General features: G+C 40.6%; 1 protein-coding gene across 1 annotated transcript in view; it reads left to right on the forward strand.

Moving 5' to 3' along the window:
- Positions 1–19,561, forward strand: part of LOC126267052 (endoplasmic reticulum mannosyl-oligosaccharide 1,2-alpha-mannosidase) — a 112,502-nt gene that overhangs the window by 85,624 nt on the left and 7,317 nt on the right. The window contains exons 7-9 of the mRNA XM_049971890.1: positions 5,683–5,870; positions 15,360–15,486; positions 18,964–19,128. Coding sequence (XP_049827847.1) covers positions 5,683–5,870; positions 15,360–15,486; positions 18,964–19,128 — 480 coding nt within the window. The remainder of the gene's footprint in view (positions 1–5,682; positions 5,871–15,359; positions 15,487–18,963; positions 19,129–19,561) is intronic.

Genomic DNA, 19,561 nt, shown 5'->3' on the forward strand with positions numbered 1-19,561 from the left:
TCCACCATTGGCCTCCATCTCTCTCCATCGCAGGACTGGGCAAAGATTCAATGCCTCTATGGCTATCGGACCCCTGTCAGCTTCCCTGCGCTCTCACTGAATGGAGCAATTTGTACTGACTCCAACATAATTGCCAACCGCTTAGCAGACCATTTTGCTCTCAGTTCCGCATCTGTGAATTACCCACTGGCTTTCCACTCCATTGGAGCCTTTCATTTCACACGCGCCGTCCTGAATCATACAATGTCCCATTCACTGAGTGGGAATTCCACAGTGCCCTAGCCGCTTGCACTGATACAGCTCCTGGGCCGGATCGCATCCACTGTCAGATGCTGAAACACGTCTCAGTGGACTGCCAGCGACTCCTCCTCGACCTTTACAACCGTATTTGGGTCCAGGGGGCGTTTCCGTCGCAATGGCAGGAAAGTATTTTTATCTCCGTTTTGCAACCTGGCAATAACCCATTGGAGGTGGATAGCTACTGCCCCATTAGCCTCACCAACGTTCTGTGCAAGTTGCTCGAATGCATGGTGAGCCGGCGGTTGAATTGAGTACTCGAGTCTTGGGGCCTTCTAGCTCCGTCTCAGGGTGGGTTCCGTAAAGGCCTCTCTGCTGCTGACAATCTGGTGAGTCTGGAGTCAGCCATCTGTACGGCCTTTGCCCACCGTCAGCACCTCATCGCTATCTTTTTTGACATGCGGAAGGCGTACGATATGACATGGCATCATGACATCCCCACTATGCTTCATGGTTGGGGTCTTCGGGATCCACTGCCAATTTTCATGCAATTAACGGGCTCGCTGACATTGCAGCTGCTGAACGTCAGCTACAGGGGCTATCCATAATGCTCAGTCTTTGGCTGTCGTGCATGGCTTCCAGTTTTCGTCTGCCAAGATCTGCGTTATGCATTTCTGCCGGCGACGAACAGTTCACCCTGAGCCGTGACTTTATCTTGCTGGCGAACTTCTTGCTGTGGTGGAGACACATTGGTTTTTTGGGTGTGGTTTTTGATGGCCGGTTGACTTGGCTCCCACATATTTGGCAGCTTAAGCAGATGTGTTGGTGGCATCTTAATGCTCTGCGATGCTTGAGCCACACCAGGTGGGGCGCCAACCTCTCTACCCTGTTACGGCTCTACCTGGCATTAATCCAGTCCCATCTGGATTATGGGAGCCTGGCTTATGGTTCAGCATCCCCATCTGTGTTGCGGGTACTGGACCCAATTCTTCACAGCGGGATCCGACTTGCCACTGGTGCTTTCTGGACCAGCCGTGTGGACAGCATACTTGCGGAGGCAGGTGTCCCTCCACTGCGGTTACGGCGCCAACGTTTACTGGCCGCTTATGCTACGCATGTTTGTAGCTTGCCCGGGCATCTGAACTATCATCTTCTGTTCCAACAGTCAGTTGTCCATCTCCCAGAACGTCGGCCCCGGTCGGGGCTTCTCTCCAGGCTTGGGGTTTTCCCTCTTCCACCTCCTTTCCGGGCCCCTCTGCGTACACCCCCGTGGTGTGTGCCCTGCCCTTGCCTTCGGCTCGATTTGGCACAGTGCCGGAGGCCTTCCGCTGCCACTTTTATTCCATCCTAGCCACGTATCAGGGCTCTGGTGTGTTTTACACTGACGGTTCAATAGTTGCTGGTCGTGTCGGTTATGCTTTAACTGTAGGGGACCATTATGAACAACGATCATTGCCGGCTGGCTGCAGCGTTTTCACTGCTGAAGCTGGTTGCCATCTTTCGTGCCCTAGAGTATATCCGCTCCAGGTGAGTCCTTCGTTATCTGTAGCGGCTCCCTGTGCAGTTTACAAGCTATTGACCAGTGTTTCCCTCTCTCTCGTCCTGTGATAGCTGTCCAGGAGTCCCTCCATGCTCTTGCCCGTTGCGGCCACTCTGTGGTCTTAGTGTGGACCCCAGGTCATGTTGGGATACCCAGCAATGAACATGTAGACTGCCTGGCGAAAGAGGCCACCAGTACACCATCTCTGGAAATTGGCCTCCCGGAGGCTGATTTGCGAGCAGTCATCGTCTGCAAAGTTTTTGCGCAGTTCTGACAACTCCCAATAAACTCCGTGCTATCAAGGAGACGACGACTGTGTGGCGTTCCTCCATGCGAGCCACTCGCAGCGACTCAGTTGTCCTTCGTTGGCTCCATATTGGCCACACCCGGCTGACGCACAGTTATTTACTGCGTCGTGAGGACCCGCCTCTATGTTGCTGCGGGGCGGCCTTGACGGTGGTCCACATTTTGTTGGCCTGTCCCCTTTTTAAGTGTGCTCAGGCAGACATTTGCGCTGCCTGATATGCTCCCTGCCCTTTTAGCAGATGACTCTGCCATGGCAGGCTTAGTTTTGCATTTTATTCGGGCAGGGTTTTTTTATCATTTAATCTGAGTTTTTGTTATGTTTTTTATGTTGATTCTGGCCTTTGGCCTACAATTTTAGACTGAGTTTTTAATGTGTGTCTCGGTGGTTGGCTTTTTCTTTTTTGTTTCTATGGTCGGCCAACCACTGTCACACACTGTGTGATTTTAATTCCTTTTTTCAGGTCTCTGTCTGTCTGTCTTGTGATGTGTCGTCTGTTGTTGTCTAAATTATTCGTTTTTGTTCTGTGTGGGTGTTTTCAAGTTTTGGAAAAGGGACAGATGACCTTAGCAGTCTGGCCCCTTTAATCCCACAACCAGGCAACCAACCAAAATTCTAAAAAATCAGAAAAATCTTGTTTTAGTCATGTATTTTTCAATTTTAAACTGTAATTAAAAACACAGAAATCGTAATAAAATTTTAAATAATTAGTATCCTCAAAAAAGAAATAAAACCATGTTATTAATAGTGTTTTGCAGAGCACTTATTCACTTCCCATGGAATGACTTTGTTCCACAGAATTCCTGTTTTGGAATTCCTGATCTAGAGCAATCATTCTAACCCCCCACCACCACCCCCCACCCCCCGAAATTCCAAACCCCACAATTAGTTCAGAGTCATTGATGACATCTTCGTGACCTGGACTGATGGGAAGGACACACTGTCCCCATTCCTCCATAACGTCAATGCCTTCTCCCCCATTTGCTTCGCATGGTCCTGGTCGTCCTCAACCCAACAAGTTACCTTCCTTGATGTTGACCTCTATTTCAAAGAAGCAACTCAACATCTCTATAAGCTGAGTAGCAACCTATCCTTTTCATGATATTGCCATTATCCCATCCTGGATTTTCCAGTGTTTCATCACAATATAGAATGTCACCAACAGCTTCATTTTGGTATAATTATGGATTGTGCATCTTAAAATGTAGCAGTAGGTATACACTGAGGTGCCAAAGAAACTTGTACACCTGCCTAATATTGTGTAGGGCCCCCATGAGCGTGCAGAAGTGCCACAACGCAATGTGGCATGGGTTCGACTGATGTCTGAAGTAGTGCTGAAGGGAGTTGACACCACGATTGCTGAAGGGCTGCCCATAAATCCTGAATCGCCAAGCGAGGTGGCGCAGTGGCTATCACACTGGACTCGCATTTGGGAGGACAACGGTTCATTCCCGCATCCGGCCATTCTGATTTAGGTTTTCGGTGATTTCCCTAAATCGCTTCAGGCAAATGCTGGGATGGTTCCTCCTAAAGGGCACGGCTGACTTCCTTCCCTGTCCTTCCCTATTCCAATGAGACCGATGACCTCATTGTCTGGTCTCCTTCCCCAAACAACCCAATCTCAACCTCCAAACAACCCAATCCCAACCCAAATCCTGAATCCAGCAGGGTTGTCCATAAATCCGTAAGAATACGAGGGGGTGGAGATCTCTTCTGGGCAGCATGTTGCAAGGCATACCAGATATGCCCAGTAATGTTCATGTGTGGGGAGTTTGGTGGCTAGCGGAAGTGTTTAAACTCAGAATAATGTTCGTGGGGCCACTGTGTAAGAATTCCGGGCATGTGGGGTGTCACACTGTCCTGTTGGAATTGCCCAAGTCTGGCTGAACACACAATGGGCATGAATGGCTGCATGTGATCAGACAGGATGCTTACATAAGTGTCACCTGTCGGAGTCATATCTAGACACATGAGGGATTTCATATTACTCCCACCTGCACACGCCTGACACCATTACAGAGCCTTCACCAGTTTGAGCAGTTCACTGCTGACATTTAAGGTCTGTGGATTCATGAAGTTGTCTCCACACCCATACATGTCCATCCACTCGATACAATTTGGAATGAGAGTTGTCCAACCAGGCAACACGTTTACAGTCATCAACAGTCCAATGTTGGTGTCGACATGCCCAGGTGAGGCCTAAACCTTTGTGTCATGCAGTCATCAAGGTTACATGAGTTGGCCTTCGGCCCCGAAAGCCCATATCGATGATGCTTCGTTGAGTGGTTTTGGACGCTGATGCCTGTTGATAGCCCAACATAGAAATATGCAGCAGTTTGCAGAAGAGTTGCACTTCTGTCACTTTGAATGATTCTCTTCAGTTACTGTTGGCCCCTTTCTTGCAAGATCTTTTTCCGGCAGCAGTGATGTCAGAGTTTTGCTGTTTTACCAGATTCCTGATATTCACAGTACACACATGAAATGGTTCTAGGTGGAAATCCCCACTTCATCACTACGTCTTAGATGTTGTGTCCCATCGCTCATGTGCCGACTATAACACGACATTCAAACTCACTTAAATCTTGATAACCTGCCATTGTAGCAGCAGTAATTGATCTAACAATTGCATCAAACATCTATTTTGTCAACCACAGTGCTGTATTCTGCCTGATTACATATCTCTGTATTTGAATACACATGCCTATATCAGTTTCTTTGGCACTTCAGTGTAAAAAGGTACTTGTCATTGGCCATCTTCTGTAGAATGTTTGTTTTTGGGGAAGCAAATCACTACCATTGATGTAAATTGGGAAAATGTACACCTTCAGGAAACAGTACTTAATACTCAGAACATGCTCTGACAAATTAATAAACGCTTAGGTGTTATGTCACTGGCATTCCAAACAACTCTGTTCATGGAAATTTTCACTATGGCAGGTACCTACCTTTTACTACCTGTCTCCTCCCAGCACATGGAAATATTTTACATTGCTTCTTTAGATGTTCCTCTGTTCTCTGATTCCTTCCACAATTCCATTTTATCTATCCAGCTCTGACTTGTTGTCACATTTCTCCTCCTCTCTTTGCTTTGCCACCCACACTCTCCTACTGCTTCCACTCATGTTTTTGTCTTTTTGTCAACATTTTCTTCCTCACTCAGCCACCCCTCATCCAACTTTTCTAATATTTTTGCTGCATTAATACTTCCTCTTCATTTTCAGTATTTCTATCCCCCTCTATCTCCTCTCCATACTATTGCTACTGCCTTTCCTTTCTGTTGTCAAACTCAGATTGCTTTTCTCATAAGGTGCAATGTTTATTTGCGTGACATTAAAAGTATACCTTGCCCTTTGTTTCTGTTTTTGCTCTATTCCTCTATAGTAAGACTCTTTTATTCTTTAATCTACAATTAAATCATTTCCAATTTTCTTTGAGTCAATCCTTGCTTTCCTTTCCTCCTTCAGTAATCCTCAAAAAGGTAAACTTGTGACAGTGATTCTCAGGACACCAAATTTACTTTGAAAGACCTACAGTAGTCCAGATTTTTACAAGTTGTCATTTTTTGCATCCCTTCATTCATAGATGAAATGTCTGTTTCTAGGTTTTGGCATCAAAAGTGTCGCAGCATGTTCATGGACTGTCAAAAACGGAAGGGTTGGTTCCAATCTTTATAAATGCCAATACAGGGCATTTCAGGGTATATGCCCCAATTACATTAGGTGCTCGAGGGGACAGTTATTATGAATATCTTCTTAAGCAGTGGTTACAGACTGGACGGTCTATTGACTAGTAAGTATTCTGTGATTGGAGAAATGTTTACTGTGTATTATTCATTTTTACTGGCAGTTTTTCAGGATTAAATTTGTTTTATATTAATCATTTCCACAAAATTTTGTTTCATCATTTGTGATTTAAAAAAATTGTTTTGTACTCTCACCAATTTCTATGTAAAATGTGTTTTTATGAATGGTAATAAGAGGAATGCCATCTATCTAACTTGAGTGCAAACAGAGTAGTCAGCAGAAGCATTGGTTAACTTGGAATATTTAGAATATTTAGTTATGGTGCATTTTGAGATTTTATTGTTGATAATTTTACACACACACAGTATACAGTGATAAAAATTATATAATACCTATTTTATTTATTTATTTATTGTTCCATGGGACCACATTAAGGAGAAGCCTCCATGGTCATGAAACAAGTCAGTGGATGAAATTATAACGCAATAGTGGAAACAGATAAAATAAAATATAAGAACCATACTCAGGAGACAATTCGTAAGTTTAAATAAAGAAAATCAACAATGTAACACTGGAATTTGCTTAATTTTTCATTCCTTCCAGGAGCTCCTCGACAGAATAGGAGTAGTGAGCCATGAGGAAACTCTTCAGCTTAGACTTAAAAGCGTTTGGGCTACTGCTAAGAATTTTGAGTTCTTGTGGTAGCTTATTGAAAATGGATGCAGCAGTAACTGAGTGAAAGCTGCTAACTGTTGGGAATAAGCTAATATTGCTAACAACAAATGACATTAAAGAAAATATATACTGTGAGGGCAATAGAATTCCCAGACTATTGAATAGGGGTCGACAAGAGGTTCTCGAACTTACACCACACATAGCTCCAACAGCCCGTTTTTGAGCCAAAAATACCCTTTTTGAATCAGAAGAATTACCCCAAAAAATAATACCGTATGACATAAGCGTATGGAAATATGCAAAATAGACTACTTCTCGTGTTGAACTGTCACTTATTTCAGATACTGTTCTAATGGTAAATAAAGCAACATTTAATTTCTGAACAAGATCCTGAACATGGGCTTTCCACAACAGCTTACTATCTATCCGAACGCCTAGGAACTTGAACTGATCAGTCTCGCTTATAATATGCCCATTCTGTCTGATCAAAATATCGGTTCTTGTTGAATTGTGAGTTAGAAACTGTAAAAAGTGAGTCTTACTGTGATTTAGCATTAAATTATTTTCCACAAGCCATGAACTTATTTCATGAACTACATTATTTGATACTGTTTCAATATTACACACAAGAACCTTCACTACCAAGGTTGTGTCATCAGCAAACAGAAATATTTTTGAATCACCTGTAATACTAGAAGGCATATCATTTATATAAATGAGAAACAGCGGTGGCCCCGGCAATGACCCTTGGGAAACGCCCCACTTAACAGTGCCCCATTGGGACTGAACATCACTATCACTATCAATATTGTGGAGAAATACCTTCTGCTTTCTGTTCTTAAAGTAAGAGGCAAACCAATTGTAAGCTACTCCCCTTATTCCACAATGGTCCAACTTCTGCAGTAATATTTTGTGGTCAACACAGTCAAAAGCCTTTGTTAAATCAAAGAAAACACCTAACGTTCGTAGCCTTTTATTTAATCCGTTCAAAACCTCACAGAGAAAAGAGGATATAGCATTTTCAGTTCTTATGCCATTTCTGAAACCAAACTGTACATTTGACAGCAAATCACATGAATTTAAATGCTCCAGTAACCTTGTATATACAACCCTCTCAATAACTTTAGCAAACCCCGATGGCATAGAAATAGGTCTATAATTGTCAACAATATCCCTGTCTCCTAGTCGGTCAGGAAACCGACCACTCCTAAAGGAAAAGTTACAATATGGCTAAGTACTGGGCTAACATACATAGAACAATACTTCAGTATTCTGCTAGATACCCCATCATATCCATGAGAGTTCTTGGTCTTTAGTGATTTAATTATTAACTCAATCTCCCTCTTGTCAGTATCATGGAGGAGCATTTCAGGTAACAGTCTCGGAACACTTTTTTCTACGAGCGCTATATGATTCCCTGTTGGGGCTAGGTTTCTATTTAGTTCACCTGCTATATTCAGAAAGTGATTATTAAATACTGTACATATATGTGACTTATCAGTAACACGGACACTCCCACTACGCACTGGTTCTATATCCTTGACCTCTCTCTGCAGATGAGCCAACTTCCTTTATGACTGTCCATATGGTTTTAATTTTATCCTGAGACTTAGCTATTCTATCTGCATACCACATACTTTTTGCGTTCCTAATAACTTTTTTAAGCACCTTACAATACTGTTTGTAATGGGCTGCCGCATTTAGATTGTGACTGTTTCTAATGTTTTGTTATAACTGCCACTTTGTTCTACAAGATATTCTTATCCCTTTAGTCAGCCACTCAGGCTGCCTGTGTGTGCTAGCACCCTGTTTGGAACGTTCTGATGGAAAGCAACTTTCAAAGAGCACAAGAAAAGTCTTGAGGAAAGAATTATATTTATCGTCTACTATATCAGCACTATAAACATCTTGCCACTCTTGTTCCTCGATAAGGTTTACAAAGGTCTGGACCAGCTTTCCTAAAAAGTTGATAACTATATTTAACATGTGTTGCAGCACAAAAATCTTTTAGAGTTAAAATTTGTGCATCATGATCTAAAAGGCCATTCACTTTTTTGCTAAGAGAATGCCCTTCTAGTAATGAGGAATGAACAAAAATATTGTGTATGGCTGTTCTACTGTTGCCTTGCACTCTCGTTGGAAAGAATACAGTTTGCATAAGATTATATGAATTGAGGTGGTCTACCAGCATCCTTTTCCTTGCTCAATCACTTATACAATTAATATTGAAGTCACCACATATTACTAACTTTTTGTATTTCCTATAAAGTGAACCAAGAACTTCCTCTAGCTTTAGCAAAAATGTTGTGAAATCGGAGTCTGGGGATCTATAAATAACAACAGTAAGAAGTTTAGCTCCACTAAATTTAACCACACCTGTACAACATTCAAACACCTTTTCAGAGCAGTACTTTGAAACATCAATTGATTCAAAAGGGATATTGTTTTTCACATACATGGCTACTCCGCCACACCACAAAGAGCTCCTAGAAAAGCTGCCAACCAACCTGTATCCTGGTAAAGGAAGCCTCTGAATTATCTCCTTATTTAAGAAGTGTTCAGATATACCAATAATTTCAGAGTCAACATCTAAAAGCAGTTCACTAACTTTATCTCTAATACCTTGTATATTTTGATGAAATATACTAATTCCCTCATTAATCGGATACCTAAGCTTTGTCAAAAGTGGTTTCTTTCCCGTAAGCAGGAATACCTATCAGCTGACTTCAATCTAAAAAAGGTACAGCTCTAACACCCACAACTACCGGAATTTTCTCATGAGTGATCCCACCCCCACACCTATGCTGTCACCTATAAGCTTTGCCAACCTCCCCTTTCCATACCTGTTGAGGTGCAGGCCATGAATAGTGAAACTCGTCCTGCTGATAGACTCCACCGACACCACTGAAATGTGACTCATTCCTTCTGTCATCAGTGCACCCCCAAGTCTCACATTATTACGCCTGATGGCTGTATTAAGATGAGTGAGTACGCTAGAAAAGAAATCAGAATAAGATTAATTAGAAGAAATAAAAGTTTAGAAAGGCAAGAAGACAAAAATGTAGTAGAATCGTTTCTGAAATAAATAAATGATCTATGTTTAGTTCAAATTGTGACAAGCATATACTTGTCATGAACATTGTTGTTTGTAACATCCTTATGACTACTTATTTATGACAATGCTAGAAATAGTACTTTTCTCCATAAGGAGAAATCTGTGCTGGCTCCAAAAGGTATCATGTGCCCTTGAAACTCAAGCAGCAAAGTGCTTGGCAGTTGTAATTTATGCTGATGATATAGGCTTTAAAACACTAAACAACTTCCAGATAGTCCTTGATAGTGTTAACATTGATGGTGGAAACATCTTCATTGATTCATTGCACATGATGCCCTTCTCATATATCTTAAAATATGGAGGTTGTAAAACTGCAGCTGTCATGTTGAAATTGGTTTAAAGTATTTTCTATTAGGCAATACCTTCTTATATTTCAAAGCTGATTATTTTTAAATGATTTTTCATATCTCACTGTTTTGTGAAAGAACTTATTCAAAGCTATAATCATTTTTGTGTATGTTATAAGTTGTATTATGCTGTGGATTCACATGTGAGAGACTGTTTTCATTGTAATTAGTTTTTTAAAGTCAAAGATACAAACTTATTGCAAATACATAACAATTCAGAGTTTTATCATACAGCATTTATTTACAATCCTCAACATCATTCCCATCATTGCCAATCTTGACAGTACTATCCAGCTGCACAGACAGACTGATATTAGTCCTTCCAGGTGATGAAATAATTAAGTTGCACACTATCATGTCTCTTCCTATTTTTGTTTTAGTCATGTGAGCTCGCTCACACATTTGCCTTAGCTGTGTCTCATCCTGGAAAAGAACAATGTCTCCTAGTCAGGATGTGTCGTATTTCTATCAAGGCACAGCACTTCGTGATGCCCCAGGGAAGTGTGCTGGAATCGGTACTGTTCATGTTGTATAATAATGACCTTGCAGATAATATTAATAGTAACCTCAGATATTCTGCAGATGATGTGGTTATGTGTAAGAAGCTGAAAAAACATTGTCAGATCTTGATAAGATTTCAGAGAGATGCAAAAATTGGCAACTTGCTGTAAATGTTCAGAAAACTAGGATTGTGCTCTTTACAAAACAAAAAACATAATATCAATGACTCGCTGTTAGACGAGACCAGCTAATGCAAATACCTGGGTTGTAACACTTTGGAGAGATATGAGTTGGAATGATTACATAGGCTTAGTCGTGGGTAAAGGAAGGGTAGACTTCAGTTTATTGGTAGAATACTGGGAAGTGCAATCAGTCCACAAAGAAGATTCCTTACAAATTCCTTGTGAGCAACCAGTTCTAGAATATTGTTCAAATCTTTGGGACCTGTATCAAATAGGACTAACAGATGATATTGAACGTATACACAGAATGGCAGTATGAATGTTCACAGGTTTGTTTGCTCCATGGGGGACTGTCAGAGACACTGAAGGGACAGAACTATAATAATCTTGAAGGTAGATGTAAACTATCCCGAGAAAGTCTACTCACATAGTTTCAAGAACTGGCTTTACATGAGGACTCTAGGACTATATTACAATCTCCTACATATCACTTACAAAGGAATTGTGAGGGTAAGATTAGAATAATTACTGCATGCACAGAAGTATTCAAACAATCGTTCTGCCCCTGCTCCATATGTGAATGGAGCAGAAGGAAACCCTAATAACTAGTACATGAGATGTACCCTATGCCATGCACCTCACAGTGGTTTGTAGAGTGTAGATGTAGCAGATACTTTCAAAAAAGTAGTCTTTCTTCCATCTTATTGTGAAATCACCTTGCAACTTTTCTCTCTTTCTTGCTTGTCTTTGATGATTCTTCATAATACTGGAATGTGGGTAAGTGTATAGTCAATCATTCACCAATTAAAAAGTGGTGTGGTTTCAGTGTTTCAGAGCTATCCTGCACAGTTATTTAAGAATTGGGGGCAGCTTCTGTTTCCTTATCTATTAGCGATTTTCCCAAGATGTTCCTCAGGTTCTGTTTCTTTATTCCTAGTATACATTCGCATCTGCCACCCCACCAGACCACGAATGGTAAAATGAACTTCTGCAAGATTCCTTGGTGAGTGAAGTGCTGGTTGATCTTGCTATCCTTGAATGAAAGAGCCCTTTCGGCTCTATTCATTTCTTGAAATGTCTTTGCATTGTTAAAGTAAATTAAATTTGGCTGTTGTCGTCGTACTGAAAACCATCTGAACATCACCAAATATTTTTGTGTGCTCATATCTAACGTAAGGTCAAGTTGAAGACATTTCATAGCACATACAGAAAATAGACTGTAATAATGGTGTCTCAGTTTTTTTATGTCGACTTAGTGATTCAGTGAATCTGTTTGTCACAGAAAATGCTTTGGTCAATTGAACACAATAAAATGGTAGAGCAATTTCTGTATCACATCTGAGGAAGTTCCTGGCAATTTTGTGAGGGAAACTTGTCCGACTGTCTTCCCTTCAAGAACCAAAATCCCATTTGTAATTCTGATAGTATTAGTCAGGCAGCAAGGATGCACTGGAACCTCAGTTTTGTTGCTAAGCAAATGATATTGTGCAGAAAAGCTTTCTTGCTGGATTGTGCCCTGTGATGTGCTGACTGTAATACAGGAGTGGTGAATTTGCAATTCAGTTTTTCTGAGTTCTCTACATGATAGATAAAATCTAGACTCAGTACCCTTTTGTGGATTATTTTGCAGTAATTATTGTATTTTGACATGTTAGGGGGGTCCTCTAATGTACTAGCAATCAAAACTTACTGGAATATCCTGTCAAACAATGGAAAATCCGATAGACTGTAATAATATTATGAAAAGGAAAGTTGTTACTCACAATATAGTGGAGATGCTGAGTCACAGATAGGCACAACAAAAGACAGCTTATCCACTACTTCCTCCCTCCCCCACCCCTATCACTGTACCTCTGCCCTGCCCTCCATCTAACCTGCAGCACTACATTGTCTTTCAACCCTACCATACTACACCCTCCCCACCCCAGCCTCCTCCTTACCCCCACCCAGTTGCCACTCCCATTGTGCACTGGTGCTGCTGCTCACAGTGTGGTTTCAGCTACCTGAGACTGCAGTCGTGTGTGTGTGTGTGTGTGTGTGTGTGTGTGTGTGTGTGTGTGTGTGTGTGTGTGCGCGCGCGCATTAGTGTCATCTATTTTTGATGTAGGCCTTAGACTGGCCAAAAGCTTTCTTTGCACCAGTCCTTTTACTGTGGAATATATTGTGACTTTTAGAGATTGGATGCTGAGGCCAAGTTCAGCGAGCCATAGAGATCATTACATGGAAAACTGTTGTTTTCTGCTGACATCACACACGATACAAGATAATTTGAAAGCCTCCATGGGACTGTGTTCCTATTAAAATGGAGCAAAGTTCCCTTCAATTTCTGTTATGTGGTTACAGACAAATTTCAGAGATTACCATTGGTTCATAACTAGGCCATGGCTTAGCCCATTCCACAATACTGCATTAGCAGTTATCATATTCCAATGATTCTTAAAAATATCTTAGTCATGAACCCAGCAAGGAGGTTAACAGCTGGATTAGTTTTGTGTTACACATAGAAAATTAAGGGACCTGATCTGGTGCCACTCGAGGTGACGTGTGTACCACATCAATGCTTCTGTTTAATAGTGTGATGGTTGGTCTTATTTGTGCCAAAAGTAATTAAAATCATTTTATAGGTTAAGATGTAAGGAATGCTTTTAACAGTCCCATCATTTACTCTGAAAATTTCAAACCAAAACTTAAAGAGCTATAGCAGTTTTTAGAATGTAATTTTATATCTACATAGAAGGTAGGTTTCTTTGCGGAGGTAAACAAACAACAGAGCATAAAAGAATTTGAGAAACTGTAGGATGAAGCCTCAATGTAAACAATGAAACGGATATTATTATTCTCCCAAAGGTCACCTCAAAAAATTGATAAATGAGGACTTTTCAACTAATTGTAATAGGTTGTAGGAACATAACATGTAGATACTTTGATATCACAATTAAGTGTATGTAGGATATTTGTTACAAGATGTACAACTTTGCTTCTGCCATTTGCCGATAGGTGGCGACAACGGTAAGTAGCAGTTGAAAGAAACAGATCGCAGACGTCAGGCAGTTAGCTTGGACCTCGGTCAACATAACCTCATTCAAACATTAGTCGATTTGTCTCTATGCATCATAAAGTTGTTCTTGATTGAAAATGTCAATTTACGTGCTTAATTCTCATCATTTGCGGGTGGTGTTACTGTTTTCCCTCAATATGAAGAAAACAGCAGCAGAGTCTCATTGAATGCTCTCAAGTACATATGGTAAGAATACTATTAGTGAAAGAACGTGTCGTGAGTGGCTTCAGCACTTCAAGAATGGTGATTATAACATGATAGACCAGCATAGTGGTGGAAGAGAGAATGTTTTTGAAGATGCAGAATTGGAAACATTACTGAGTGAAGACTTGTGTCAAACTCGAGAAGAATTGACACTATTAGTGGGAGTGACACAGCAAGCCATTTCGAAACATCTCAAGGCTATGGGCATGATTCAGAAAGAAGGAACTAGGGTCCCGTGTGAGCTGAAACCAAGAGACATTGAACGGCGTTTGTGTGTGTTTGTGAAAAGTTGCTTCAGAGGCAAAAAGGAAGGGATTTCTGCATCACATTGTGACTGGGGACGAAAAATGGGTTCATTACGATAACCCTAAATGCAAAAAATCATGAGAATATCCCGGCCATGCTTCCACATCGACAGCCAAACTGAATATTCATGGCTCCAAGGTCATGCTCTGCATTTGGTGGGACCAGTTCAGCGACATGTACTATGAGGCATTAAAACTGAGTGAAACAATCACAGGTGCTTGTTATCAAATGCAGTTAATGCGTTTGAGCAGAGCATTAAAAGACAAACAGCTGCAATACAGCGAGACGCACGATAAAGTGATTTGGCAGCAGACAACACTCGACTCCATGCTGCAAAAGAGGTCAAAACGTACTTGGAAACGTTAAAATGGGAAGTCCTACCCCATCCGCCGTATTCTCCAGACATTGTTCCCTCTGAACATCACCTGTTTAGATCAATGGTGCATGGCCTGGCTGACCAACACTTCCGATCTCATGAAGAAGTCACAAATGGGATCAATTTGTGGGTTTCTTCGAAAGATGAACAATTTTTTCGATGCCGGATTCACACACTGCCTGAGAGATGGAAGAAAGTAGTGGCCAGCGAGGAGGGGAAAATACTTTGAATGATACATGTGTAACCATTTGTTTAATTAAAGCCTCAAATGTTGGGGAAAAACAGTGGAGACAAAGTTGTACACCTTGTAGTTTTTCTCATTATATTATGCAGTAGTATTCAGTTATGAGATAGAATTGGTGGCTAGTAACTACTTTCAGGATGCAAAATATTTAGTACTGGCTGTCTACCATTATAAAAGTACACTACACAACATTATTCTAGCTTTTGGAACTATTAGTCATTGTGGAGGATGAAGTTGAGATGTTAAAGAGAGAGAGAGCAGGTCACTCACTCGTCACTCGCTCCCCTGGATGAGTGGGAACAATTTGCTGGCCTTGTAATAAATAGGTCTTTCTTATAATGGAGTCTGAGTGATCCTTGTCTCCTCCTTGAGGAAGGAACTAATAGTTTCAGAAGCTTGGAGATTGTTGTGTACTTTAATATGTCTATAGGCAGCAATAAATATTTCCCTTCTGAGGGTAATACCAGCCAACAATTCTGTCTTATAATTTTATTGCATTCTTAAATTAATTTTGCTTTTGTTTTCAGTTTACGGGATGATTATCTTGAAGCTATAGCTGGGGTGAAGAAGCTTCTCACTAGAAGAACTGCTCGTCGAAAATATTTATTTATTGGCGAACTTTTGGCTGGAGGGAAGGACTTCAAACCAAAGATGGTATTTAAGACATGTTCTCTCTTTTCCACTTTTATTTACATAACGTTACCAGATTAGATAAACACTTTTGAAGAACTACTGAAAATTTTGAGTAGTCTATGTAGTTTCCAAATGCTTATTTTAATTTTAGCATTTAAATTGAAAGGGATTACTGATGGTCTGCATCAAACTGGAAGACTAAATATTATTTCAATGAGAGTGATTGTCTTTTGAGGTCAAAATCTACAAAAATAATGTAAATTTCTTATTTTGTTTGGGCATATGAAAGGAGCTATCAGATAATCCACATTGCTGTATCTGTAGGAGAGATCTGACCATCCTGTCATTTATGTTCATGAGCTGCACATTTATTTGACATATCTAAAAGACAACAACACCAAATATGTGAAGTGATGGCAGTTCCCTATGCATTCTAACATTTTTGCTTCTCCCCTGCTTTTGAAAGTATGTGCTATAAATCATGTGAAGAAAAGGGAACTTCCAGGAGATGTTCATTGGATTATGAGTGTGCTATAAAATTTGTATCCCCAAAAGTGGAGGTTAGGGAGTAAGTAGTTTCCTTTTGGAACAGAAAGAGACCAGGTGGCATTATAGAACACTTTCAGATGATGAAATGAACCACTGACAGCAGCTGAAAATGATAGAATGATCCAAATTTCACTAGCTTGTAATAAGTATAAAGTGGGCTAGGGAGTTGATATGGCTGGAAGTTTTGGGGACACAATGTATTTTCCTATACAGCATGACATTATTACCAAAACAAAATTGAACTATAACTAGTATTCACTTATAAATAACAAATGTCCCAGTAATAGAAGAGGCATTCAGTAAGTAGTGCAACATTTTGTTTTCCTTTCTCAGACAATTTTAGTTGGAAAAATTCGGAATTTTCATTGGGTATCAATGAATATTCGCACTTCAGCCCCTGTAGTTTCATGAAATTCCGATAGGTGGCGGCACTATAAATGGTCTTCAAAATGTCTTCTGTAACAGAGGTGTGTTCCAAGCCGATATCTTTCATTGAGTTTCTTTTGGCAGAAAACTAGAGCATCACAGATAGTCCTAGGTACTTTCAGATGTCTACGGAGACCTGCCAGTGAAAAAAAGCATGGTGAGTCATTGGATGAGACATCTGTCATCATTGCAACAAGGTCACACAAACCTATTCAATCTCCTGGATGCTGACTGGCTGTACACAACTGTAACTCTTGTAGTGTTGGAATGTGGTGACACTCTAATTTGAGGTGATCAATGAATGATAAACAAACACCTCACCACTCAACTGGGCATCACTGTTAGTAGTGCTGACAAACTCGTTCACCAGTTGGGGTACTCAAAGGTGTGTGCCCACTAGGTTCCTCACCACCTAATAAAAGGCTTCCATCGGTTTGGCTCAATGAAGAATTCACGCCATGGGAAGCACTAGAAAGCAGAAGTAGGGAGGTCATTCATGCAGCAAGTTGTTGGCTCCAATGTTGACCAGTAGAGTGATAACATGTGGACTTGTGGTGATGTAAGGTGTCACATTGAAGGGAGATTATGTTGAAAAGTAGGGTTTGTGACCAAATGAGTGGAAAATAATATAGTGTATTGGAATCATGAATAAAACCAACCGGCTTTTGGAAAAAAAAGTGTTCAGTTAGTTATTGAACACCTCTCATAAGATGAGAATAAAATATTCTGAAAGGTTAGAACTCAGACAATGAAATAATTAAAAAATGCCTTCAACAAGAAATCTGACCCAAAGGCAGTACAGGATGCATTAAGCACTGCCAGACGCCATATTCAGCTATTTCAATGTAAACTTCAACAGAGCAGAAGACTGTTAACTAAATATGAGTGTTTTATCTGTGGAACCTTAAGTACAGGAGGCACAGCACAAGACATAGACACAGCTCCTGCAGTTCAAGCTTGAGAATTTTTGAGCCACTAGGAACAAAACTAACCGAAACACTTCACCTTCATTGGCACTCCTTTTTGCAGTTGGCACAACTATCTGTGTTGTCCATCCATCCTGACTGCCACTGCACTGCCCCATTGTTCAATCGTCCTCTCTAAGGCCGTGAAGCATCTTCCTCAAGCCACTGACCAGGTTCCTCACTCTTTCTGCTGCTTCTGGCAAGACTCCACTTTGTGGCTCCAGTCACTACCTCCTGAACACCTGTAATGGTAGCTATGGCCCACTTCGATGTTTCCAGTGCCATTTCACCCACAACAAGAGAACTTGCTGCTGATTTGTCATCACCTGCGGGGGAGGGCAGGACTTTCACTACGTTACAATTTTCACTGCACACTTGTATTAGTGATAGACTGATTTTGTAGCACATCAGTGTACAGTGCATCATAAAAGAAAAAAAAATTTATTATTGGGACTAATAGCCTCTGTCGTTAGCAAAAAATCTGCATGCCCAACACAGTTTCTCTCCCTCCCTCCTTCCCTCCCTCCCACATTGCTAAACTAGAGATCAGGATTACTCGTAGTTGGTTTTGACTTTTTTTAAGAAACTTGTCTTCACCAGTGGAATGATAAGTATAATGTGGGCCACTACAAAATCCATCTGTTTTCAGGAAAAGATAAAGCTGCTGTCTACAAGGGAAAGGCAATTATTTTAAAAGATTATCAAGCTGCCATGGTTATAGTAGCCCAATTAAAAGTAATTGATGCAATGTGCATGATGAAAAGCGAAGTCCTCATTGCTTATCCTAAATACATGTAATTTTATTTTTTCCCAATGTATGAAACCTTTTTCTATTTATTTTTTTCTGTATTACTGTGTTGTTGTTGTTGTTGTTGTTGTTGTTGTTGTTAGGTACCTTCCCAACATTGTCTTACACTTTCTCAATGTCTTCAGTTGCATGCATTTGCTGTTTTCTTTAGAAACATTTTATTAATTGGAAGTTCTTGTTAACTGATTGCTATGCACCCCGTTTCACTTTGTTTCCATTTTAAAATTAGGGCTGTGTCTAACTGAAAGCTGCCTCCACCCGATAAAAAGTATGACATGTTCCTATTGATTTCATTACCATTCTTGTAGCCTGTAGGCTTAGCTAAAGCTAAGATGTTGGCTCCCTCTTATGGCTTTTCCTACTCTAGAAAATTATCAAAAGTCTGAAGAAACTTTAACAATAATGCTTCATTCTGAAGTCAGCTGAGGAGTGGAGTTATCCACATATTCCTTTCTTTTTATGTGCCTTCTCTTTGGCTACAGAGATGGAGCATGTAGCTCCATGAATTCATATTTTGCTTGAATCTTGTGTGTTTTGCTGACAGTCAAGCTGTTGACACTGAGAAGTCAGGTTAATTCAGCTATTCCACATACCAGTTTTAGTAGGTGGCTATTACTATCCTATTCTTTCTTACCCTACCCTAACCTATCGACTATCCTTTCATGCATACATGTGAGAGTGGAAATACTTGCTTTAGTAAGATAGTGTAATTTTCATATTATCATTAATAAGGTGACATCTGTGTTGCAGGACCACTTAACATGCTATTTGCCAGGTACCTTAGCACTTGGAGTACATTATGGCTTGCCTCAGGACCACATGGAACTCGCAGAAGAACTTCTTAACACATGTTACCAAACCTATGCACAACAGCCAACATTTCTAGCACCAGAAATAACATACTTCAATATACAGGTTTGTTTCATTAGAGTCTGTATCTGTATTAAGAACAGTTACTTTCAGAATGAAATTGAAAGCACGAGGTAATAAGAGCAGACAAAGACAGTATTATATGTGTTGTTTGCTAACTTCCCTCCAGTCTTACAGCTTAGATTTACCCTATTCATAGAGCCTTTGTGTAGGAACTTTTAATTGTTTGTAAGCCGTATACGAAACAACAATGACAAATTTTTATAATGTAGTCTCTCCCTCTCCCTCCCCCCCCCCCCCCTTTTCTCCTTTTTTTTTTTTTTTTTTTCCTTCGTGGGACGGGGGTGGGTGTGCAGCTGTGTGAGACAACAGGGAAGTAGCGAAATATTAGGATACGGGCACACCAGTGGCAATGGGAAAATGTACACTGGTAACTGCAGGCAAAGAGAGAGTGACTTTTGGCTTTGTGGAGGGATGA

Source organism: Schistocerca gregaria, chromosome 4, assembly GCF_023897955.1.
Source record: "Schistocerca gregaria isolate iqSchGreg1 chromosome 4, iqSchGreg1.2, whole genome shotgun sequence".
In the NCBI taxonomy this organism is placed as follows: domain Eukaryota; kingdom Metazoa; phylum Arthropoda; class Insecta; order Orthoptera; family Acrididae; genus Schistocerca; species Schistocerca gregaria.